At 44.3% G+C, this 26016-nt stretch overlaps 2 protein-coding genes across 4 annotated transcripts in view; one reads left to right on the plus strand and one right to left on the minus strand.

Annotated features, from left to right (window-relative positions):
- Positions 1–5776, minus strand: part of Nuggc (nuclear GTPase, germinal center associated) — a 60846-nt gene extending 55070 nt beyond the window's left edge. For 2 of the 3 annotated variants that reach the window (XM_052191169.1, XM_052191166.1), the window contains exon 1: positions 1800–1954. The gene's annotated coding sequence lies outside the window, so the exon portion shown is untranslated. Of the gene's footprint in view, positions 1–1799; positions 1955–5757 lie in introns of those variants that run through there. The other variant, XM_052191168.1, reaches the window with a different exon arrangement.
- A 562-nt stretch (positions 5777–6338) lies between these two features.
- The window catches only part of Elp3 (elongator acetyltransferase complex subunit 3), a 60121-nt gene continuing 40443 nt past the window's right edge, over positions 6339–26016 (plus strand). Inside the window, exons 1-7 of the mRNA XM_052191171.1 lie at positions 6339–6440; positions 9019–9118; positions 15180–15318; positions 17473–17543; positions 18233–18296; positions 19626–19694; positions 21953–22107. Coding sequence (XP_052047131.1) covers positions 6422–6440; positions 9019–9118; positions 15180–15318; positions 17473–17543; positions 18233–18296; positions 19626–19694; positions 21953–22107 — 617 coding nt within the window. The 5' untranslated portion in view covers positions 6339–6421. The remainder of the gene's footprint in view (positions 6441–9018; positions 9119–15179; positions 15319–17472; positions 17544–18232; positions 18297–19625; positions 19695–21952; positions 22108–26016) is intronic.

The following is a 26016-nucleotide window of genomic DNA, read 5'->3' on the forward strand; positions in this document are numbered from 1 at the left end:
ATGCTAGACATGGGATGAGTGCCCAGTGCTGACTTCCTGTTAAGTAACTGACTTCTGACAGTTACTCTTGCCTCTTTCAGCCTCCCTATCTTTCCCTTGTCTTTGCTTATGATCTTATAAATGAACAGTAAGGAAGGTGATACGAACGCTTCATCCCTCCCAGAGAACAGCTGTGGAGAGTTGAATTAAAGAAGAAACACCAGGGCCCTTATTTTATGGATATGGACTCTGAAGCACAGAGAAGGCAAGGAACTTGTCCACAGTCACACAGTAAGGTAATTGTCACTTGACATCGAGGTCAAAAGCAACTATCCTACAGAAGCTCTCAAGCCAAGTCTTCAAATTCCTGAAGGAAAAGAGGCGGTTATCATTTAACCGTCAGCCAGTATGTCCAATGTTAGGTGCCCTCCAGAGGCAGAGAGGGCATGTGGTAATGTGTTTTTCTGCCAACTTTCCACTCAGGTGAATAAGTGAGTAAGATATTATAAGTAAGATATTATAAGTAAGTAGATATTATCCAGTTCTGACAAAACAAAATTTAACCTTTTTGTTTTCTTCTCCCAAGCTTGTCACAGCAATGAGATGCAACATTTTTCCTTTCACGTGTCCGTGTGAATACAACACTTCCTGCACTAGCTGTTTTTATTTTGGGAGGAATGGCTCTGGTTTGCCTAAAATGGTGTTTCATTTTTTAAAAAAATCAAAATAATATTTATTCTTCCAATTTCTAGTATGTTGGTACTTACAGTGCCTCAAAACCCACTCACAGAAGCAGAAAGGGGAAATTCGTCTTCTCTTAAGTACTAACTCCTCTTGGGCTAAGGGCTCAGTAGGTAAAAGTGCTCTTCTGCACACAGCTGACAACAGTTCCACCCTCAGGACACATGTAAAATGTGAGCAGGAGGATGTCTCTCTTTCTGGCATGCTTGCGGAGAGGCAGGAGGCTGAGGCAGGAGAATCAACTGGAAGTTCCCAGGCTGCCCTCAGCGTGCTGAGCAAGACAACAAAGACACAACACGCCTGCCTCAACAAGGTGGGAAACAAGACACCTGTAACTCACTCTTCAAGAGTCAGTCCATAGAGAAGAGGAGGCTCCCATACAGAATTCTACTGTTTACGTGGCTACCCCATCCTCGTGGGCAGAAGCACAGTTCCCCACTCCGTGGGCACTTTTTTGTGTTCCAACTTCCTCCTGAGGAATACAATGTGGAAGCCAGAGGGAACAGAGTCATTTTCCCAATACCAGCGCAGTCAGGAGATCCAGGTCAGCCCCAACAGCACCAGCTCAAGGAGAGGCTGTTTATTCTCCCTGAGGTGTGACAAGAATCACTTTAGCTCTGTGGTCTTCTTCTCCCAACCCCTAATTCTAAGTATGAGAAAAACACCAGAAAATGCCAGTAGCTGAGAATCCTAGGAAGTGCCTGTCCAACACCCTTCCAGATTGTCAATAAGATCAAACACAAGAAACATCTCAGGTGACAGTCAAGAAGAACCACCTACAGAGTCAGAACAGCTAAGTATAATACGGTATCTTGGATAGAATCCTATACCAGATCCTGGACCCTGAATAGACACTCAGAACCACCATTCACTAAGATGCAGATATTACTTAGCACAGATGCAGCAACATGGATTCATTCATAACTAATATACACTCCAGTATAACCAAGGTAATTGAGCACAGGTTACAGGAACTATTTTCTCAAGTTTGCTGTATATCTAAAACTATTCATTTATGCCTCTATTATTTAAAAAAATCCACAAATCATAGCACGAAATACACAAGAGAAACAACTTACCAAATGTTGTTGAATGGAACATGAAAAGCAAAAGGTTGGCCCCCCAAAATCCTAGTTTTTGCTTCAGTTCCAGGAGCGAGCAGAGCCACATCTACACGGGCGGTGTAGATGCCAAGGACTAGCGGGACAGGGCCCTTGGGGGTCACATTCACAAAGCCACACTTAGAAACGCGCAGAAGTGAAACTAACCACAGTAGGTTATTCACCCCAGCCTCCTCCACCAATATGCAGATATTCTGCGTTTTATTTTCATTTAAACTCCAGTCACACATGAACTGGGGATTATGCATCCCTCCCTGCTGTCTTCCCACAATCGGGCAGGACTGGGCCATTTTTCCTTCCCAAACAGACTTCAGCATCTTTCCACAGCATGTTTCCTCTGAGGATAACTGCTATGCAGATAGATGCAGGGCAGAAGAAACAAAGGGCTGGTTCCCAGATACCCAAATGTGCATGAGGGAGGTAGAGGACTTAGAATGGCCAATATAAACCAACTTGACACAGACTCAATGCTACCCCCAAATACATTCCACTTGGATTTGGATTTTGATACAAAAAAGAAAAAAGAAAAAAGAAAAAAGAAAAATAGAAATCCAGGTTCAAATAACTTTTGGGGGAAATTAAACTTTATATTTTTAAAAAGACTTTTAAATGATTTGTTTATTTTATGTATATGTGTGCTCTATCTGCATGTATACCTGCATGCCAGAAGAGGGCATTAGAACTCATTACAGATGGTTGTGAGCCACCACGTGGTTGCTGAGAATTGAACTCAGAACCTCTGGAAGAACAGCTGCTGGTCCTAATTGCTGAGTCATCTCTCCAGCCTGATTTTTTTTTATGTTTATTTTTTTAAAATATATTTTCTTTTCTTTTAAGACAGGGTCTCAGTATGTAGCCAAGACTGGTGATGAACTTACAAAAATCCTTACATTTAAAAATAAACAAACAAACAAACAAAAAACCAAATGTTTTTAGAGTGCACCCAGTAGCAGAGAGCAGAAAATAAAACCTTCTTCCTTGCATAGGTTGGCTACCTTGTCAATCAGACTGAGCACAGAGGAAAACTGGATTCTTTCAACCTCCAGTTTCAGATTGTTATCTCTGGACATCAATTGATCATTACCAGCACAAAGCTCAGGTTCTCTCTCTCTCTCTCTCTCTCTCTCTCTCTCTCTCTCTCTCTTTCTCTCTCTCTCTCTGTGTGTGTGTGTGTGTGTGTGTGTGTGTGTGTGCGTGCGTGTAATCAGAAAGTAGCAGAATCAAAATGTGGGCAGAATTAAAGATAAATATTTACAGTACCTCAAAAACTGCTTTGAATTTTTAACAGAACGGGTCCTCCCTACATAAGCAAGATACTGAAATAGCAATATGAATTTCAGAGACCTTCCCCTTTACATGTTTTGCATTTCTTTTTATACTTTTGCCAATATACATTTCAAAAGCAAAAAACTCAACATGAATATCACAAGAGCACCACATACAGTCATACAACGCATGCTCAGCCTGCCCTCTCCTGGCGATTTTCAAGCCTCAGTGGCTAACTATATTCAGAAGTGCTGTTACACCACGTTAAAATAGGCTGGGAGCTGTTAAAGATACCTGGGTTCTTTACGGCAGTCCTTAGCACCTGAACCTCTATATGGACACTAATGCCAGGTTGGTTAAAAGTCTGGTCACTCTGCCAGGATGGATTCCCATGGAACTCAATGAACACATCAAAGCCAGTGAGAGAAATTGCATGCAGTGCCACCACACTCTACCCCGTCACTGCTCCACACTCCAGCATTCAAGTGTCCATCAAAAGATAACATGTCTTCTCTTCTGCATCAGATCCCATGAGTCTCTCCAACCATATAATTAAACAGAACACTTCCTCCTCTTAATCCATTACACTCCTATCCCCCTTGCCCACATGCAGAGCCCCTGCCATTTTGTATCACCTCCTTGTCCTCGGATCCTTTACCAGCTACCGTCCCATTGACCTGTACCTCTTTATGACAAATCTCCTCAAAATTATCTGAACTCATCCACCCCTCTCTTATGTACCTTTTATAAATTGTCCTAGTTTGCATTCTGTTGCTGTAATAAATATCCTATCCATAAAACAACTTCAGGAGAAAGGGGCTTGTTTGGCTTACACTTCTGGATCACAGTCCAGAATTGAGAAAAGTCAGGGCAGGAGTCTGCGCAGGAAGTAAAGCAGAAACTACGGAGGGATGCTGCTTATTGGCTTGCTCCCAGGTTCATGCTCAGCTAACTTTCTTATACGGCCCAGACCCATCTGCTCACGGGTGATACCTTGCAAGTGAGCTAAGCCCTTATCCATCAATGAGCAATCAAGAAAATGCCCCTCAGGCCAATATGATAGAGACAATTCTTCAGTTGAAGTTCCCTCTTCCAACTGTGTTGCTAATAACCAAGATCGGCTATTACATAAACCTGCTCCAATGAGCTGGGCCCCTTCTTGGCCCAAAACTGTTCTCATCAAGGTCTCCTAATGCTCCTGATCAATTCAATCTTCCCCTTCCTTGACTCGTCCTCAGTATATGACCCAGGTGCTTCTTGACATTGTTCCCTTGGCTTCTAGGTCTCCCACTCTCTGCTGGTTTTCCTCCCACCTCCCTAGATGTCTGGCCGGTCTTCTTGCTAGTTACTAGTCTTGTCTCAGATCTGTTAATAATGGGATATCCTGAGGCTTAGACTTCTATCACTTCTTTTACTCCATTTCACAATTTTTAAACTCCGCCATTCACCTGAAGTTCTCGACTGGGATCTCTCATGGTTTGCCACTCAACAGGCATCTCAAATACATCAGATCCAAAGCCAGCCCCTCTGAAACACTTCATACCAGATAACAGTAACTACGGGTCTACCACGACCCCTGAATGACACTTCCTACAGTGGACTTTATGGATGTCTTTTCTCAATTGTGGTTCCCTCCTTTTAGACAACTCTAGTCTGTGTGTCAAGTTGACGCAAGACTAGCTAGCACAGAGTCATACGGGACTTCTGTTTTATGTGTTGATTTTGAGATACATATTAGACATCAAATCTACCAAGATGTCAAATAGGTAAGAGGTTGGGGTTGAACTATAAATCTGAGAGCAGAAAGATGACATTAAAGACCATGGCCTCAAGAAGACCAATAGCTTGAAGTGAGACAGATATCTGTAAGAGACTGAAATGATAATGACAGTTCTAGAGTGGGGACATTTATCCAAAAATATTTTCAGGGAAGTTAACTTAGTTTTGTGGACAGCAGGGTGATATGATACTTTGGCACACTGAAAAAAGTCTCAGTCTTGACCAGGATAGTTTCAGTGTACTGGTGACACCCAAGTCAAAGCTACCTCAACTCTACTGGGTAGCTCTGGACGGTAGAAACATCACACCTTCCATCCTTTATTAGCCAAGGATTCTTAGTCTTTGGTCTGTGGACAAAGGAGATCACAGAAGGGTTTCAAGAAAAAGTTATTCCAAGTCCCATCTTCAGATGTTAAAAAGTTTTGTACATGTCGTCTCACTCAGTGTTTTCAAGATTGTCATCAAGAAAAATCAGAGACCCTGGAAACCTCTAGGGCACAAAGCCTGAAAGATCAAGTTGGTACTTGCTTCCTTTTAAGCAAATCAGAGCTCAGCTTTATCACACTGACGGTTTAATGTTCACGGTCTGTGGGATTTCTACCCAATCTCTATGTGTAGTGTATCTGAGCTCCCAAGTCCCGACATGAGGACTGCTCACTTCCAAGATTCTCGAAATAGGCATTTAGACAACTAAATGCAAGATAAAGGTCTGGTATCTGTCTTCATTTTGTGTCTATTTGTCTCCTTTATTTTGGCTGAAGGTACAAAGATAAATCATCCTAAACCTGCAGTCACCGTGAATCCAGAGAAAACAAAGTCTCAAAGACCAGGCTCCTGCCTATATAAGGACTATTATTAGTCAGGTCTGTACCTTGGAGCACTGAATGATCACCTTGTAAGAGCCAGATGGATCTCCTGAAAGGATGGCAGCGATAAAGACTCTGACCACCTTGAAAAACAGAACGGAGACAATGATCAACTAGACCACATCTTAAGCCAGGACTGCTTAAACATACCTCTTGTCTTCTGCCCTTAAATTCATCCATAACTTAAAAAACAAACACAAACAATCAAGTTTATATCAACACCCTGGGTGTCAGGGGGAGGAGGGATCTGGTCTCCTTTATCTCAACATTGTTGGCTATACTAGTGACAAGTGGTCCAGCCTCTTTTGCAGAAGCTGTGAAAGCCCAGGCTTTTGCTTAAAGAATTCTGGTTACATCCCTCTCTCGTCCCGGCTTCTCGGAGCAGCGTCTTTAGATAAACTGTCCTGTCACTACTAGCCAGACCCAGCTTTTTGGTCCCCAAGAAGTCTCCAGCTTCCCACAAAATCAAAGTGCATATCCTTTCCCAGTCTAGGAGAGCTGGGAGCCACCACCTAGGCAGGGCGGGGCTCCGCGCGCAGCCTTCTGGGAAGAGCTTTATGGTACAGTCGCTGCGTTTTCACGACAGTCCCGGGCTGCTTTACGGCTGCCAAGTTTCTCCGCCGTCTGAACCACGGTAACGTGTTGGCATCTTGCTACGCCAGCGCAGAGATGAAGCAAAAGAGGAAAGGTGCAAAAAAACGTGGGACAAGGGTGCAAGGGAGGAGGTGGATGCTCTGAGATCACGGGTTGAAGCTCACTTTTCCGTGGGAATCTGCTGCCTGGTCCGGGCCCGCGCGGCCGGGGTCGGCAGGCCTCCCTTCTTTATCTATGTGCTTTGTAAAACAGCCCCTTTCTCTCTTCCCCTTTGGAAGAGACTACTTGGTGTCTTTTGTGTAGATGGGTAAACGGCCGTTATTCCAGGATAAGTCTCAGAGGAGATAAGATGGTGAATTGCAGTTTAATTTGTGGTAATTTATTGGACGTGTTTATTTACGTTGTTTTTAAATCTTAACATAGGAAAGGCGTTGGTACCTCCTTAAAGTAGGAATTATCCGTGCAGTTTGTCCAACGGCTCTACGTGAACTTACTCCCATTTATTTCACCTCTGGAGTAGCATGGAGCAATTCTGTGCAGGTTTTATTTTTCAACACAATGAGGTCATTTTTAAAAAAAAAAATTAGTAATTTGCAATAGATTCCATCTTAACTCTGTACTGACCTTGAGCAGTTGGTCTGATAATAATACTGTTGGTTGTCAGAAAAATAGCTTGGTATTGAGCCTTTCCTGGTCATTTTGAAGACGTGTTGTCATTTCATGCTTGAAAAAGCCGAGGTTTGGTTAATTTTTTCAGCCTAAGTTTATATTTAGTGTGTGGAGCTGACTGGTCATGGTCTGCCTGTGACACCTGAAGCATCAAGTGAAAATTCAGTGTGGGGTTGGTCACTATTCTTGGCAATAACTGGAATTGCCCTTCTAGACATGTTCTATGTTGTCACATCAAACACAACGTGCGTTAGATTCATTTGATCTTACTGTAACGAGTTCCTTCTTAGGCTGGCAATCCACAAGCCCCAGCAATCCCATCATAGTCCCATGCCCTGTTCTCCATGGCCTCCGCTTTACAGGCATAAATGTGGCCATGCATAGCTCTGAACATGGTGGACAGGGATTCAAACTGAAGTCTTCATGTGTGTAGGTCTGGCTTTTGTTAGCATCTAAAATGATTTGTATCTTTCTGACATTATATTGATAATCTCACTTTCTTTTTAAAAAAAAAACCTACTTTCATTTTTTTTTAAGTTACAGAGCTGAGAATGTATAACTCTCTAGTGTTGCCTTTTTTTTTTTTTTTTGTTTTTTTTTTTTTTTTTTTTTTTTTCAAGACAGGGTTTCTCTGTGTAGCCCTTGGCTGTCCTGGAAATTACTCTGTAGGCCAGGCTGGCCTTGAACTCAGAAATCTGCCTGCCTCTGCCTCCCAAGTGCTGGGATTAAAGGCGTGCACCACCACCACCCAGCTCTACTGTTGTTTTTAATGCCTTTGCCTAGTAGCCAGTGTTACCGTCTACTTTTGGAACCCTGCTCTGTGGTTAAGTTAGACAGATCTCCTTTCACCAGAATAGGTAGTTCTTATGCCTAGCCTTGTCCCATCCTGTTGCCCCCTGGTTCACACCCTGCCCTTTCTTTAATGATACTTATTCTATTTCTTCCATAAAGCATTTCTTACCAGTTTGCTCCCCTATAACCCAAGTAGTATTGCAAATCTTTATTTTTTTGTCAGCCCAGCCTATTATTCTCTACCTGGAGTCTTATGCAGAAGTCTTTAATGTAGAAAGATGAAAGCAGAGCTATGGTGGTTTTAACACACACACACACACACACACACACACACATGTACAGATAGATGGAGATGTACGAATATGCAAATTGACAGGGTGCTATCGAATCTCCTGTGCTCACCCCATACTCCAAGCCCATCTCTGTCCAATGGCCTCTGAGGCACCGTTGTAGAACTGAGAATACTGGGAAAGCATTTAGTCTTTGACTATCCGTAGACTTCTCTCTCATTGTTTGGTGTGTATTAGTTTTGCCTCATTAAGTCAATGGGGTACACAGTGCATTGTATGGTGAAAAGACCTAGCCCTGAGGTCCAACCCTGCCCTTTACAACGACATCTGAACTTGCTTTCATCCAGTCTTACATGTATAAAATAGGATGACAATTCCAACTTTACAGTGTAATTGTGAGTTTCGAATGGGACTAAATGAAAGGTCCCTGTGACTTCATGGCTTTCTTATCCGCACTTCTGTGATGACTTTTTTTTCACACCAGCAAGCAGGAGGCGTGTTTGTTGCCATCACCCAAGTTAGCACGGCACACCACTGTTGTCAGCTGGTAAAAGATGTGCTCTCCTGACCCTTGACAAAAAGAGCTGACATTTTTCTGGCTTGGATGGGTGCCCATGCTTGGATGAGGCATTTGTGATTGACAGTGGGATGATGTAGCAATCATGTCAGCATCTCCTGTGCCTGTGGATGAAAGGAGGCTGCCAAGACAGGGTCATGCAGGTCAGCAGACGGTCTCTTCGAAATGCAGCTAGATCCTTAGATAGGCCAGGGCAGATAGGCCATTCTGAAATCTCAACACTCAAGAAGCTCCTGACTGACACACTTACAATTGTGTGTGTGTGTATGTGTCACACACACATCCAGATAAATAAATGTTAAAAAGCTGACTGGTGAGACTCTGGTTGGAATGTATCTCTGCAGGGGATCTCAGCCCGGCAGAGCTGATGATGCTGACCATAGGGGATGTTATCAAGCAACTGGTTGAAGCTCACGAGCAGGGAAAAGACGTCGATCTAAACAAGTAAGTGGATCTATAAAAGGGCAATCTTGCAGTCATGTCCTTAAGTAAGGGTCGGTCTGTCTGTCTGATATGTGGTCTCATTTTGTGTTCCAAGCTGGCCTCAGACTCAAGGCTCTTCTCTTGCCTAAGTCTCCCAAGTACTGGACTTCCTGGCATGCCCCACTGTGCCTGGCAGTAGAGCTGTTCTGTGAACTGACCTAAAGCTACCTGTTTCCTGTTGTCTTAGTGAGGGTTTCTATTCCTGCACAAACATCATGAGCAAGAAGCAAGTTGGGGAGGAAAGGGTTTATTGAGCTTATTCCAGCCTGTGTCAAGTTGACACACAAAACCAGCCTGTACAATTGACCTCTTGTCAACTTGACACACAAACACATCACTATTAAGCCTCAACCCTTACTTTCTTATTCATCCCCAAGATCTAAATAACTTTAAAAGTCCCACAGTCTTTACATATTAAAAGTTTAATCCCTTTAAAATGTCCAATATCTTTTAAAACTCAAAGTCTTTTAAAAAATTCAGAGTCTCTTAACTCTGGGCTCCACTAAAATACTTTCTTCCTTCAAGAGGGAAAAATATCAGGGCACAGTCACAATCAAAAGCAAAACTCAAACTCCAATGGTTCAATGTCTGGAATCTAACTTACGATCTTCCCTGTTCCTCCATGGGCGTGGGTCACTTCTCCAGCTTTGCCCTTTGTAGCACACAGCTTGTCTTCTAGGGTATAGCCACCTATACTCCACTGCTGCTGCTGTTCTTGGTGGTCATCGAATGGCACTGGCAATTCCAAAACACTGCTGTCTTCCTCTGTAACTAGACGTCACCAAAAGCCTCTCATAGGCTCTCTCATGATGCCAAGCCTCAACTCCTTTGCATGACCCCTCCAGTCCTGGGCCATCAATTGCAACTGAGGCTGCACCTTCACCAGTGGCCTTCCATGGCCTCTCACAGTATCGAGCCTCAGCTGCTCTTCATGACCCCTTCATGCCTTTAAAACAAGTACTGCCTGCGTGACTCTTACATATTACCAAGTCCAGCCACAGCACAAAATACAACCATGGCTATCTCTGGAACACAGCCTCTGTGCTCTCAGAAAACACTTCCCAGAAGATTTCACCTCAGTGATGCTGGTCTCTTCATAATCACCGCTAATTTCTTAGCTCCAGCTAACCAGCATCAATAGTCCCAGTAAACACAAAGGTTTGCTTTAGTGGTTCTGGTATCTTGTTAATCACAGCTGATTCTTCAGCCCCAGCTAACCAAAACCACAGTTAAAACATGGCCCTTCCCTCTGAAATTTCACAAGCCAGGCCTCCATCTTCTGCACTGTTCTTAACATTATCCTCCAAGCTCCTACAGAACTTTCCACAGAGCTCTTAACATCTTAATGGAATCCTAACATTCTAGTTCAAAGTTCCAAAGTCCTTCCACAGTCCTCCCCAAAACATGGTCAGGTTGTCACAGGAATACCCCAATATGCTGGTACCAATTTGTCTTAGTCAGGGTTTTTATTCCTGTACAAAGATCATGACCAAGAAGCAAGTTGCGGAGGAAAGAGTATATTGAGCTTACACTTCCATGTTGCAGTTCATCACTAAAGGAAGTCAGGACTGGAACTCAAGCAGGTCAGGAAGCAGGAGCTGATGCAGAGGTCATGGAGGGATGTTTCTTACTGACTTGCTTCCCCTGGCTTGCTCAGCCTGCTCTCTTATAGAACTCAAGATAGCCAGCCCAAGATGGCACCACCCACAGGGAGCCCTCCCACCTTGATCACTAATTGAGAAAATGCCCACATCTGGATCTCATGGAGGTACTTCCCCAACTGAAGCTCCTCTCTCTGATAACTCCAGCTTGTGTCAAGTTGACACACAACACCAGCCAGTACCTGTGTAGTGGTTAACAATTGTAGTTCTCCGCCTCGTCCTGTCATGTACTTCTCGATGATACAGTTGTGCTGGAGCCTCTAATTGCATCTGGCCTTAATTGGCACTTTCAGTATCCCGGGTGCTGTCAAGAGTACACTGCAGGTAGCAGAAACTGAATGAAGGGTGTCCTAGTTAGGGTTACTACTCTGATGAAACACTAAAGCAGCTTGGGGAGGAAAAGGTTTATTTCAATTTATACTTCCGGGTAACAACAATCCATCATAGAGGGAAGTCAGGGCAGGAATTCAAGCAGAAGGAACCTAGAGGCAGGAGCTGATGCAGAGGCCATGGAAGAGCGTTGCTTGCTCCATATAGCTTGCTCATCCTGCTTTCTGTTAGAACCCAAGATCACCAGCCCAGGAATGGCACCACCCACAGTGGACTAGGCCCTCCCCTCAGTCACTGATTAAGAAGATGTCCTACAGGCTTGCCTACAGCTTGATGTCATGGAGACGTTTTGTCTATTGGGGCCTCCTCTGCTCCAATTCTTACAGTTGTGTCAAATTGACGTAAAACTAACCTGCATGACTGACCCCTTGTCAACTTGACACACAAACACAGCACTTTTCAGTTAGAACCTTTCTTTTCTCATTTATTCCCCAACACGGCATATTAATATTAACATCACAGAATAAAACATAAATAACTCTAAAGTCTTTTCAACTCAAACAGATTAATAAGGTCTGTTAATAAAATATCCAGTCTCTTAAAACTCCAAAATCCCCTTTAAAAGTTCAAAGTCTCTCAACTGTGGGCTCTGGTTAAAATCAAAATTGAGTTAAATACTTTCTTATTTCAAAAGGGAAGAACCAGGGCATAGTCACAATCTGAACAAAACAAAACCAAACCCCTACAGTTTAAATAATTGAATGTTCAATGATGTGATTATGAAAAGATAAAGAGAAGGGAGATATGTCCTATGGGGGTGTGGTGAGATATGGGGGAGGGGGATGCCTCAGTGGGCCCACGAAGAGACATCCCTTCCCCCTGAGGGACCTGCCACACACCTGTATAGCGTAGAATAGAGTTTATTTAGGGCAGGGTAGTAGAGGCAGAGAAAGGTAGAGAGGAGAAAGTAGAGAAGTAGAGGCCGTCCATGACCGCGTGGAGAGGGGGGAGGGAGAAGAATGAAGAGAGAAGCAAGCAGGAAATAGGAGTAGGAGAGAGGGAGGGGCAAGCAGCCGCTTTATAGTGGGCCGGGCCTACCTGGCTGTTGCCAGGTGACTGTGGGGTGGAGCTTAGACAGAATCCTAACCTCCAGTGTTTGGGATTCATTCACAATCATCTGGGCTCCTCCAAGGTGCTTGCACCTCTTCTCCAGCTCTGCCCTCTCCAGTACACACAGGTCTTCTGGGTTCCTACTAGCCATACTCCACAGCTTCTGGGGTTTTTTGTGGTCATCCCTGGTACTGGCATCTCCAAAATGTTGGAGCTAGGCTGGACTTCTTCAGCTTCTCTGCATGACCTCTTCAATCATGGGATTTCCATTGCTCCTCTGGGTGCACATTGTCCAATGGCCTTTCTTGACCTCTCTTGACCTCACACAGTGCCACGCCTCAGTTCTCCATGACACCTCCATGGCTTCAAAACCAGTTCTACTTTGGAGACAGATGACTAGGTTTGGCTGCCAGCACAAGGCACAACCTTGACCACCTCAGAAGACAGTTTTCATGTGCTAACTCTGAGGCATTTATCCCCAGAATATTTCACCTCAGTAATGCTGGCCTCATCCTAATCACAGCCAATTCTCCAGCTGACCAGACCTCACAGATTCGTCACACAAATGGACCCAGTAGGGTTTTTGCTTTCCTCTGAAACTTCACAAACCAGGCCTCCTTCATCAGCGCTGCTGCAACACTCTTCTTAAGCTCCCACAGAACATCCCGTTCCCTCAGTGGCTTGTTTTGGCCAGAGTTCCAGAGCCCTTCCACAGTCCTCCCCAAAACACGGACAGATCTGTCACAGCAGTGCTCTACTATCCTGGTACCAACTCCTCTTAGTTTGGTTTTCTGTAGCTATGATGAAACACCATGACCAAAAACAATTATGGAGGAAAGGGTTTACTTTGTCTTACAACTCTCAGGTTACACTCATCACCCAAGGAAGTTAGGGCAGAAGCATAATGCAGGACCCTGGCGGCAGGAGCTGATGCAGATGTAGGAGGGGTGTGGCTTACTAACTTGCTCCCCATGGCTTGCTCAGCCTGCTTTCTTGTAGAACCCCGGACCATCAGCCTAGGGGTGACCCAGCTCACACTGAGCTGGGCCCTCTTACTTCAGTCACTAAGAAAATGCCCTATAGGCTTGCCTTCAGCCCCAGCATACGGAGGCAGTTTCTCAGCTGGGATTCCTCTTCCCGAAGGACTCTAGCGTGTGTCAAATTGACATAAAACTAGTCAGCACAAGGGACTGACAAGGTGGACTAGTACATAAGAGAGTAGTGGATGGAGAAAACCAACTTCCAAAGCTGTCCTCTGACCTCTATTCTACACTGCTGCAGTGGCACACGCCTACATATTTAACAAGAAACAGTGCGGGGCAGGTACTGATGTCACCCTCTTCTAACACATGGGTGGTTTGAGAAGTAGAGAGGCTAAGTAAGTCATTGGGGTTGGTAACCATTGGCACAGTGGGGGTTTGATCCTTGGCAGCACCTCTCTGCCAGGAGCACTCTGGTGCTCATATCTAATCACAGCCTCTACTGCAGGGCCTCTTCTACGTCCACGTTCACCCGTCTTTGTTACAGCCTGAATGAGTGGTCATTCATCTCTGCTTACTGCTTAACTGTATTTGCTCTTCATGTGTATTCTCTCTCTCTCTCTCTCTCTCTCTCTCTCACACACACACACACACACACACACACACACAGAGAGAGAGAGAGAGAGAGAGAGAGAGAGAGATCTCCTCACTATGTCATGTTGTCTCCACATGTGTGACCTCTTATAGACCAAGTTCTGTTTCCTAAGATGCCTGTACTCAGCCTTCCTTGAATACCGTGTTGAGAAAGCATGTGTAAAGGAGTGAGTGAGTCAGCAGTTGGTCTTTTTGGCTATGAAAGTATTGTATCGCTTTTCCTACGATGTCTTACAGTGTCATCCCTGTGACTACACTGTTTGTCTGAGACCTAAGCACTCTTCTGGGTCTGCCTTCCCTAACTATTTCCCTAGCATGTGTTCACAAAAGTACTTTCTGCATTCTGGAAGCAACTCTTGCATGTGATGTGTGTTCGGGGGGAGGAGGAGGGCGTAGCACATGTGTGGATAGTCACCTGTGCATGCTGGCTATCCAGTTAGCAGTTGAGAACCATGCAAGCAAATCATGGATGCTTCTGGGTGGGTTAATTATTAAACAGTGTGACCAGTAGGATTTGGCTAGTGGGCACAGAGAAAGATAAGACTGTTCAAATCATAGAGAAAATTAAAGGAATAATGTAGGTATGGTGGTGCATACCTGTAATATCAACATTCAGGGTTGGAGATGGGAGGCTTTTGAGTTCAAAGCTAATCTGTGTACAGTAAGATAGAAATGGGAGTGAGTGGGGTTTAGGATCAAAGTCATTATTCAAGTGAAGGGCACTCCTGGGGCTACAGATAGTATTAAAGTTGGGAGGCCACATGAAGTTTTCCTAAGGTAGATTCTACGATTTGTATTCTGACTTTTGATTTGTTGTTGTTGCTTTTGTATAGAATTTTTTATAAGAAAGTAGTTTTCGGTCAGGGTTAGTCCTTCCCAGGAGACAGATGGTAATGTCTAGTCAGCCTTCTACGCACAGTCCACACACAGTCCCAAAGGTCAGTAATGAGGCTGAGAAGTGGGAGGGGCAGAGTAGTTCCTTAGGATGGAAGCTCGCTGCAGTTTGGAATGAGACCTCCACTGTGCTTAGATCAGTCTAAGGGGTGCTGGGAGCAGGATAGGAATAGGAAAGAGGGTACAGAGGTGGGGGCGGGAGGCAGGGGGCGGCACACGAAGGGCACCACCTGTGCAAACAGAACATTCTGGGCTGGTTTACTTCCTGGTGTTTAGAGTTAAGAACAACAAGATGCTTTCTTTCCTAGTATTCACAGAGCGTTAGGCCACTCTTGTCACCTAGTGAAGTGGGAAAGGAGATCTTAGAGATAGCGCTAAATGCTTTGCTTTCAGGATGAAAACCAAGACGGCTGCCAAGTATGGCCTTTCATCCCAGCCCCGCCTGGTGGATATCATCGCCGCAGTCCCTCCTCACTATCGAAAGATCTTGGTTCCCAAGCTAAAGGCGAAGCCCGTCAGGACTGCCAGTGGGGTGAGTGAACTGGTGAGATACTGGCTCAGGTAGTGAGGCAGCGGTGGAGGACTCAGACTCAGCTAGGAAGCTTAAAGGAGTACATGGTTTTCTAGAGTCTTTAAAGATGGAGGCTTGCTCACTTACAATATGGCAAATGCCGTTGACCCTCTTAAATGGTAGCTTCCACTTGGTACCTCTGAAAGACATACAACGATGCAGGGTAGTTTTATATGTGATGATGGTGGAGCAAATCTTCTCATAGGGAGCACGGTGGGTGTTCAGAGACTGGGGCTCCTCAGCAAAAGGGAAAAGGAAAGTCCCACCAGGAAGCTTGACACTTTTCTGACCTGTGAGTAGACTCATATGCTCAGGGAGGATCTGCTTAGAGGGAGCCAGGAGCAAGAAGGGCGTAAGAAAGGGCACAGGTGGGGGGCGGGAGGGCATGAAGGGCACGGCCTGTGCAGACACAAAGTGCAACAGACTGTGATAGTTATTTTGACTAATGATTTTTTTGAGACAGACTCATTGTATCGACCACACTGGCCTTGAACTGGCACTGCCTCAGCTTCCTGCATGCTGAGTTCATTTGAGAAAACTAGGGATTAGCTTATAAACAACCGTGTGCAATTGGCAGAAAAACAAAATAGCAGGAAACTATTTCAGGTACCTGCAGAGTAGTGATATGAGCAGAATAGATTTTCCAAAAGTTATGCTAGATACAGCATGTTCGCTAGTTTAGAAACACAGAGTCCATGTTGTACACTCTTGTTCTGAACTCTGTGAAGCATTGGGTGCAGAATTGGAGTTTAGGCTCTGAGAACCAAAGGCTGAGTGAGAGGCCAAGGGAATGGACAGGCTTGGGGTCAGGATCCGATGGAAAGGGGGCTCCGGAGTTGAAGTCCATGTTCCTGATATGACGTAGCATGTTTACTCTGCTCTCTGGATCAGGATGTGATATTCCCAGGGCTTGGTTGGCTATGTTCTGATACACATGGACAGCTGAACTTCATGATTTTTATACACAATGTGCGCTAGGTCTGATATACATGCATTACTAACAGGTACTTACACCACATTAAAACTTAAACAAAAATAGGAATCTAACATGTGCAACTGCTGTCACCTAGTCACCACCTGCTATTGCAGTAAAGTCACAGTTCAGAATCACTGCTCACCTGGTTGCCGCAGTGCCTCAGACCACACCTGTCCTGGCTTTCCTTGATTTCTTTACTTCACACTGAAGAGTACCCATTGGTTTTCAGTTTGGTTTAACAAATGCATCTGTATAGCTAGAGCTGGGTCCTGTCTCTTTGGTACTCTACACACATGTGTATTTAACACATTCCCATCTGTTTTGAGGTGTCTCCATTTATCTGTTGGCAACTATTTGGAAAACAGTAGCTCAGTTTCTTTAGCCCTGGCTTCATCTGGTTTTCTCTGTCTACAACTTCCTCTCTGTCCATAAGAATCCAACTTCTGTTAGGCTTGGTGCGGATCTGTCACCTACCTCCCACGTCAGTAGCTTATATCTTTGATCTCTTTGCTACCAGCCCTTTTCTCAAGCAGGCACATTCCCTGCCCAGCCTGGACTCTGTCAGTACTCTGAGATTTTGCACATAAACTCTGAATCTGACTTCTCTTCCCACTTTGGATGTTTAAATCTAGGGTGTCTGCACAATTTGAAAAATTATATATATGATATATAATATCATATAAAGTGGGCTATTTTAGCAAAATATTTTAGAGAATGAGAATTACGATGACCTTAAAAGCTAATTCCCAGGGCTGGGCTTGTAGCTCAGGTAGAGTGCTCAAGCCCCTGGGTGCAAGGTCTACGATCATAAATTAATAGTAATAGGTCCTTATTTCATACTTACTATAAAACTAAGTACAAAACTCATATGCAATTCAGAGAAACACTTTAAGTATTAGCAGTAAAAAAAGAACATGACTTCATGATGCAGCATCATCGGTGTCTTGAGGGAGACACTCAGGTTTCTTTTCAGATCACATCAGCTCAGTACCTTGAAGACCTTTATGTGCCTTTATGTGCCCTTCAGTACCCTATATCCTTCTGATTGCATTCCTCTCCTTAACTCTTAGGGGTAACCACTCTGTAAAATTTTTGTTAATTTTTCAATGTTAGCTTTTTAATTGATCTTTCTTTTATAGATTGCTGTTGTGGCTGTGATGTGCAAACCCCACAGATGTCCACACATCAGTTTTACAGGGAATATATGTGTGTAAGTATGGTTTTGATAAGTCAGTGTATGTGTGTTTCAGTTAAACTAGTAAGTGAATTCCAACTTGGGCAGTACAGACTGATGATAATTAAGACTCTGAAAGATCCAAAGCTCAGCCTCTAATCAGCAGCCTTGGTAAGCTATTTCATCTTGGTGAAACTGATCAGATAGTGCTGCGGTGCTGAAATGCTCATAGGTTATGAATGTGTGACAGTGGACACCTGATACCTCAGAAAATTAAATTTGGAAACCTGAGCTCCTTGAGTATCAGCCTTAAATTCAGGATAGATTTGGACAAGAGAGATATTTGACATTTTGCAGCTCTTCCTATAAGCTGTTAGGGTTCTGTAACTGAGGAACTGGGAAGCGCTCGGATGCAAATGTTTGACGGGGGCAGGAGGATTAAATAGGAGGGAAACTTCCTGGGTGAAGCATGGTTCCAGGGAAGCATGGTGTCACCCACGCTGGGCAACTGGGCTCCCAGATCAGGCCTGTATGAGCCGTGGCTGCAGTGTTGTAGACCTGAGTGTTGTTCATTCCCTCACTGAGCTGTCTTGTTTGCTTGTTGGTGAACAATGCCGAGAGGTCGACTGCGGTTTGACTTGAAGGTGGCCGAAGCTGGTTTGACGGCAGGATGTCCTGTTGACCTGAACTTTCATCTGCCCTTCCTGTTCTGTCGTTGTGTCCAGATACTGCCCCGGAGGACCTGACTCAGACTTTGAGTACTCAACCCAGTCTTACACGGGCTATGAGGTAAAGCCTTGACTTGGGCCAGAGTGTGGAGTGACAAGTACTGACATTCTTATAACTTTGGGCGTTTTTTCATAACTAGAGAAGCTTTTTATCAAATAGCTGCACTGAGTCTTCAAGTGCCATCTACGTGCCAAGTCACTGGAGAAATGCTGACTCGAGCATTTCTTAGCCGTTATTTCCAATCACTGTCCCGCATGTTTGCCACTAAGCCTTTCAGCAGTATTTGGAAGGTAGATACTTTGATTCTCTCTGTATTAGGGTGAAGAAGTTGAGGCATAGAGCCTTAAACAGCTGTCAGGGAGATAAAATTATTGAGCAGCCTCTCTGACCTGTGTATCCCATGGTTCAGATTTTTTTTTTACTCTTGTTTTTCGTTTTTACATATTAAATAATGTGGTAAAATACTGTTTTGCTACACACACACACACACACACACACACACACACACACACACACGTATTTTTTTTCCAGACAGGTCTCATTGTAACTGAGATTGGCGCCAACCTTTTGATAGTCTTCCTGTCTCACCTGGGAAGCACAAGGATTAGAGGTGCTTAGGTCTGACCACTGGGGGCTCATCCCTGGTTAAACTGATCCTCCCTGTCTCAGCACCCTTGATTGCCTGTAGTTCATGATCTAGGTTTCTTAGGAAATGCCCATCCAGGTTGGCATATCAGCAGGTATTGTCATTGTGCAGAGTTTGTTTATACAGTCATTTGTTGAGATCTTGTGAGTGTCCTCTCCCTGTCATGTCTATTAGACACTGCCTGGTCCTCTGCCCCCTTTCCCTGAGCCTTAGGTGCAGTGGCTCTGCTGTAGCTGTATCAGTTAGGCATTCCATTGTCACTTAATCTCTGTGTTCTGACCAGCTGCGGATCACCATAATAGTCTCCACCTACCGGAAAAAGACAAAGAACCTTTTATGCTAGGGAACTGCGCCGCTATCTCTGTATAGTGTTCACTGTATGACAGTGGCATCAAGACCAATCACTGAGTGTTAGCAAACATGCATAGTTAAGGGCCTTGTGCAAGAGCATTGTGCTACATGACTCTTGCGTGTGCCCATCTCTGTGTGTGTACTATATTTTGTGTGCCATCATATTCCCACAGAAGGTGTTTGGGCTGCTCTGCTATGAAGGTGAGCCCAACAGCATGGGGGGCACTAGCCAGATGCTCTGTACCTTGCTAAGACTGAGACTAGAAGGTGGGACGGGAGATGTGGTTTTAGTCTTCAGAACCCTGGAGTAGTTCATTTAACAGCCCTTTGCTACTTCATACTCTTTTAAAATTTTATGTCTGGTACATAATTTTTTCTCTTTGTTTACTTAGCCAACTTCCATGCGAGCTATCCGTGCTAGATACGACCCTTATCTGCAGACAAGACACCGGATAGAGCAGGTAAAGAGGCTTTTTAAATTTTGTTTTGTTTTGTTTTTGTTTTTGTGCTTCAAAGATGTTGCAGTTGCTTGATTTGGAGTCATCATGTAGTACGATGAAAAGAGCGAGGTTTATGCTCCTCTGGAGAGACTTAGAGCAGCGTGCTGTGCGTGGGCAGACTTATGCTATGTAGAGAATGTTGTGTCCTTTCATTTTGACAGAAGTCACTTCTGAAAGTGTGTAAAAGTTCTTTAACAGTCAGCAAGGGGCTGAACTTCCAGAGCCAGACCAAGAAGTGCTGTGGCAGCGTGCTCTGTGAGAGCAGGGGATTACAGCGGTGTAAGCAGCTGACTGGGGATTGGGGACTTGTTCTGGGTCATGACTGCGGAGGGGCATAACTCCATCAAAACTCCCCAGATGTACCTTAAAGCAGGTAGATTTTATGGTACAGAAATTATGTATTAATATAGCTGGTTAAAAACCAGTACTGTACAGGTGACCTTGGACTTCTCCAGGAGTCTAGACATGACATTGCAAGTGCTGAAATGTAAGCGTTAGAAGTTGTTGCAGTAAAATATCTACAACAGAAAGGAGCGTGTAGTAAATAAGTTGCTTCTGGTCTGTGTGGTAGTTGATTGTTGAACACCACCCAGGTCTAATGATGGACGCACAAGTGGGCACAAGAGTCAGCAGTCAGAGGACCCCACATAGAGAGCCCACATAGCTTAGGAAAACATGTTCTGTGATGGTTTGTATGTGCTTGGTCCAGGGAGTGGCACTATTAGGAGGTGTGGTCTTGTTGGAGTGGGTCACTGTGGGTGTGGGCTTTAAGACCCTCATCCTAGCTGCCTGGAAGCCAGCATTCTGCTAGCAGCCTTCAGGTGAAGATGTAGAATGCTCAGCTCCTTCTGCACCATGCCTACCTGGATGCTGCCATGTTCTCACCTTGATGATAATGGACTGAACCTCTGAACCTGTAAGCCAGCCCCAATTAAAAGTTGTCCTTTATAAGACTTGCCTTGGTCAGGCCTATCACAGCCATACCCCAGTCCCTGCTACCAAGCAAATTCAAACCATCACATGTTCTAAACTGATTTTGACTTCAATTTTGTTTTTCAGGCATGGTACTCTACTCATTTAAGATGTGTATTAGTCAGGGTTCTTTAGAGAAACAGAACTTATAGAATGAGAGAAAGAGAGGGGTGTGTCCAGCCATTTGGATTTTAATTTTAGTTGTCATCAGGTTGACAACCAAGAATAGTCATCACAAAATGAAAAACTGTTTTAACAGAGTGTGAAATATTTTATTTACTAAAAAATTTTAGGTATTAGGATAGTCACATATAACAATTCTTTTCTAAGTAAGTGCAGTAAAGTTATCTGGGGAACTTAGTGATATAGTGACATAGGGGTCTCCACCTCTGCAGGTGGGGGTGGAGTTGGCTTGGAGTCCTAGCAGTTTTCATAGATGCTGCCAGAATGATTCTGATGTTCCCCTTTGTATGCAACCACGGACAGAGACATAATCCTCTAGTGTTGATGGTTTAGACATACACATGCTCACTCAGACACACAGACATACAGTATATTTTCAAAGATCTATATGGATATTCATTACATAGTATATTCTAGTTCATATTTGATCCTAGCTTCCACACGCTTAGAATACAGCAAGAAATTTAAAATTTAGATCCTGGCTTATTGTAGTTGGCACAGTGCCATTCTGCCTGTGGTAGAAGAGAAGGGATATTCCAGTTTGAGATAGTCAGTTACATACTTGGGTCTTCTAGAAGGAGTTTGAGGGCCTGTGGCCACAAACAGCTTTAAATTCCATCTTGAAGGTTCAGTCTAATCTGGTATTTTTCCTTCTCCCTGTATGTATATGAAGTCCAGGTTATGTTTCAGTCAGAATTGGGTCTTTTTACCATGAAGTCTGACATAAAATATATGTGTAATGAATATTCGCAGTATTTGATCTTATATGATGATTTTTTTAATTTATTATATTCTATGTTACCTGTTATATATGTCTTAAGTTCTTCCTGTTAAATTGCTACTTGTCAGCATTAAAGTATGGCATCTGGATTAGTTTTAATTCTGTCTCCCATCTTATTTGAGCAGGCATTGTTTTTCTTTCAGACATTTCTTTTTTAAACACATAGATTAGCAAGGTGTGTTTTACTGCTTTTCATTTATAAACTGCACTTGAGAGATTATGAAATGAAATGGAAGTTGTGCAGCACTGGACCAGTGCCCTGATGGATGTGTGCTTCTTTCAGCTAAAGCAGCTTGGTCACAGTGTGGATAAGGTGGAGTTCATCGTGATGGGTGGAACGTTCATGGCCCTTCCGGAAGAATACCGAGATTATTTTATCCGAAACTTACACGATGCTTTATCAGGCCACACTTCAAACAATATTCATGAGGCAATCAAGTAAGAAGCTCTATTTCTCACTCTGGGGAGCCATTGCCAGTTTGTGCATCCTCCTAGCAACCGCCTGTGGGGATGGGATCTGTTCTGTGTATATATTCTGAATTTCTCATACTCTTTCTTTTTCTTTTTTTTTTAAACGGGAAAGAATTCTTTTCATTGAGCTAATCCTTTAAAAAGAAACAAGTATGTTCCATTGGCATAGTCATGTTTTCTTAGTTGACTTGTCCACAGACCTTTTCAGACCCAGACTGATTAAGCTATCCAGACTCAAACTAGTTTAGATTGGCCTATTTGAGTTTCAGTTCACCTACAAAGAGGACAGGCTCTGCATTAATCCATCCATCCTTCCTTCCTTCCTTCCTTCTGTTTTTAATTTATTAGTATAGGAGAGAGACAGAAAGGGAGAGGGAGAGAGGACAGCACGTGCCATGTGTTCCCATGGAGACCAGAGGACACATTTCGGGAAGCAGTTGTCTCCTTCCACTGTGGGTTACAGGGACCGAACCCAGCCCAGCACTAGGTGTTCTTTGTCAGAGCACCTCACTGCTGTAAGAAACATTGGGGCAAATGACTATTGCATAAGCACTCACTTATTAGTGACTGATGCTTAACTATCAAGTACTTGCTGTTCAAGAATGGTCCCTGTCTTAGTCTGTTTGTACTGCAAGACAATGCCCAAGCCTGGGTAATTCGAAATGAACAGCTGTCCCGTGTTTCTGCAGGTTGGGAAGTGCAGTATCATGGGTGCAGCATTTGGCAAGAGCCTTCTGTCATCCCCTCATGGGGTGTGACCAGAGGGCGGGAAGCACAGGGGGCCTCATTTTCATAAGAACACTGTTCCACTCCTGAGGGCAGAGACCTCACCTACCCACCTCTCAGAATGACTACTCGGCACCATCCCTTGTCAGCTGTAACATGGGGCTTGAAGGAGCAGACAGCCACACCATACCACCATCCTGTTCTCAGTCGGAATTCTGATTAATAAAAAAGAAGAAAACTGTGAGCTTTGTTAGCTAGTATGTCATACTTTTTAGCAGGAGAGTGCTAAGGCTTCATATAAAGGTCAGTCGTTATAGAAAGTCTTAAAATATGCTTGTTTTCGGAAATTTGGGGATACCTGGGCAGCTACTTATGCACATTTTTAATTATTATTTACAGTCTCACTGGATCATATTTGCCTTAGTCACTGTTATATTGCTGTGAAGAAACACCAGGAGCAAGGCAACTCTTACAAAAGAAAACATTTAATTGGGGGCTTGCTTACAGTTTCGGAGGCTTAGTACGTTATTGACTCTGCAGAGAGCATAGCAGCATGTAGGAGTGCTATTGGAGAAGTAGCAGAGAGCTACATCCTGATCCACAGGCACAGAGAGGCTGGCCTTGGCATGGGCTTTTCAGACCTCAAAGCCCACCCCCAGTGATGCATTTCCTCCACTAAGGCCACATGACCTCAATCTTTATAATCCTTTAAAGAAGTTTTACAACCTGTTGACTAAGCATTCAGATCTATAAACCCACAGGAGCTATTCTTATTCAGACCACCATGCCATCTATGCAGTTACAGGTCCTGAGCACAACATGTTGAAAAGATAGAACTGTCTGTGTCTTTGTGGTACTGTCCTTTTGTAGTTCAGTGTGGTACACAGTAAAAGCTATAATTTGAAGGGACTGCTGTGATAGAGACCTGCTGTAGGAAGAGGAGTCTGAGACTTGTGCAGAGAGGGCAGAGTAAGGGCACAGAAGGGAAACAGCTCATGGCTTTCCACAGACCACTGGGTTATACTCCAGTGACCAAGAGTATGTCCTCAGGTGACGTTGAAAGGCGGAACGTGGGCCAGATGGAGTACCCTTTCAAGGAGCTGAATTCATGTGACATGCTGAAGTAGATTGTTTCAAGCCAAGGGGGTGATCATATGGTCTCATTAACAGGTGAAATCATTTGACTGCCTCAGACTAACAGGTTAGAGTCTTACAAAAGGGAGTGTGAGAGGCCCGCTATTGTCCTTATCACTGTGGCTCAGACAAGGGTGCTGCAGAGGTGATGCAGAACAGGCTGCTTAGGGAGGCAAGAGCAAGCGTGGCGCCTGCGGAGTGGGGAGGAATGACATATGCTAAGACGGAGAAGCCATGGGAAGAATAGGGCTGAGGGAGGAAGTTTGGATTTGTTGTGTTTCAAGTATCCATGATGTATGTAGACATGACTGGAAGGGTCCAGAACTGGACGTTTTGGCTGCAGGTACACAATGGTGATTTTCAATAGCCCCCGGGAGGGATGATGTTATCTAGTGGGAGAATTTTGCATCTCCAAGGTACGCTAAGACAAAAAGCAATGTTCAGAATTGTACCTTAGGTTCCATTATGTATGTGTCCATCCAAGTCTGTGTGTGTGCTGTGGTCATCACAGGCCAAGGTTAGCACTGAGGGAGAAGAGCTGGGAGGGAGGCTTACATTTGCTGTGTGTACAGTGTGCGTTGTGATTCACTCCATACAGTAAGCCTTTGATTGAACTCGTCAGAGTTCCTGTTTTACATTTGAGGAATCTGAGGCCCAGAGAACCAAAGCGGCCTGCCTAGACTTAACACAGGGCATTGATGGCAGAGTGGGAATAGAAACTCCAGACAATGTCTTTGCTATAATGCTAGCAATTGCTAGGTGTAAAGTCTGTGTGTGTGTGTGTGTGTGTGTGTGTGTGTGTGTGTGCGTGCGCGTGCACGCGCGCATGTGTATATACAGGCTCTGAACCATCAGAATGTTGAAAGGCATCTAGTCTCCTTCTGACCCCCTTAGAACTGTCAGGCTTTGGCTTCTCTTTTGGAAAGAGAAGGAGAATGTCATGCGTCTGATTACAGGGTGGGCGAGAGTGCCTTTTAGATGCCTGTGTGGTGATAAGTAGGTCAGGTCTGGAATGAGCCTGAGGGCAGCTTTGCCACCTGTAGCTAAAGCCTGAAGAACGACAGAATGGACTTTGAGTGGTCAGTCTGTGTCATCAAAGATGACCAGGGATGACCAGGAACTCCATTACCTCCTGGAGTTGAGGCCATGCCTCTATGTATGTCTCTTCCCCTGTTGCTTTACTTTGGATTTGTGAAATTAAAGACATTACATAAATTGAAATAAACGCCAAGCATAGCTTGAGGAGCTGCATAAAGGATTTATCCTCTGGAACAGGGTGTGGGGAGCAACTAATTTTGACTAATTAATGACAGGTAAATTTTCTGTTCCTGAATCTAGACTTAGGGTATGTGACTTGTTCCCACAGGGACCTCAGTAACTAGAGGAGGTGGCATCTATTTTTGCTATTCATTCAAAACCCTGATCATTCATGAGTATGAGTCATGCTTAGTAAAGCTCTGAAGTTTCCAAACTCTGAGAGGAGAAATGATGTAACCTCTTCGTACTCACAGGTCAAATTATATCTTAAATAAAGTATGATTTGGGGGAAGTAACCTTCATTACAGCTCCGAGATGTAATGGCAGCAGCAACTTAGGGTTCCCAGATGACCTCCTTCACCCCTAATATCCGAGCAGTATTATTTTCAATACCATTGAATCCCTCTTAAGAATGAGCCTGAGGTTGTCCTCTGGCTTCCTTACATATGTGCACACTCACCTGCACACACACACACACACACACACACACACACACACGTGCATGGCATGCATGCACACAGCATTGTAAACGTAGCTGGTTTATCCATGCCATGTGCCTATAACCCCAGCCCTTCTGCTGGAGACAGGTAAGAGTCATTCGGAAGCTCAAGGGCCAGCTAGCCTAGAGTGTGCGGCCCAGCAGCAGATTGGAGGGCCATTGCCTCAGTACAGTGGAAAGAGCACTGAAAGCTGTCTCCTGACTCCACACAGGTGCCATAGCATGTACACGCTCATATGCACACAATAACAAATTTAAAG

The sequence above is a fragment of the Apodemus sylvaticus genome, chromosome 8 (genome assembly GCF_947179515.1).
Source record: "Apodemus sylvaticus chromosome 8, mApoSyl1.1, whole genome shotgun sequence".
NCBI classification, from domain to species: domain Eukaryota; kingdom Metazoa; phylum Chordata; class Mammalia; order Rodentia; family Muridae; genus Apodemus; species Apodemus sylvaticus.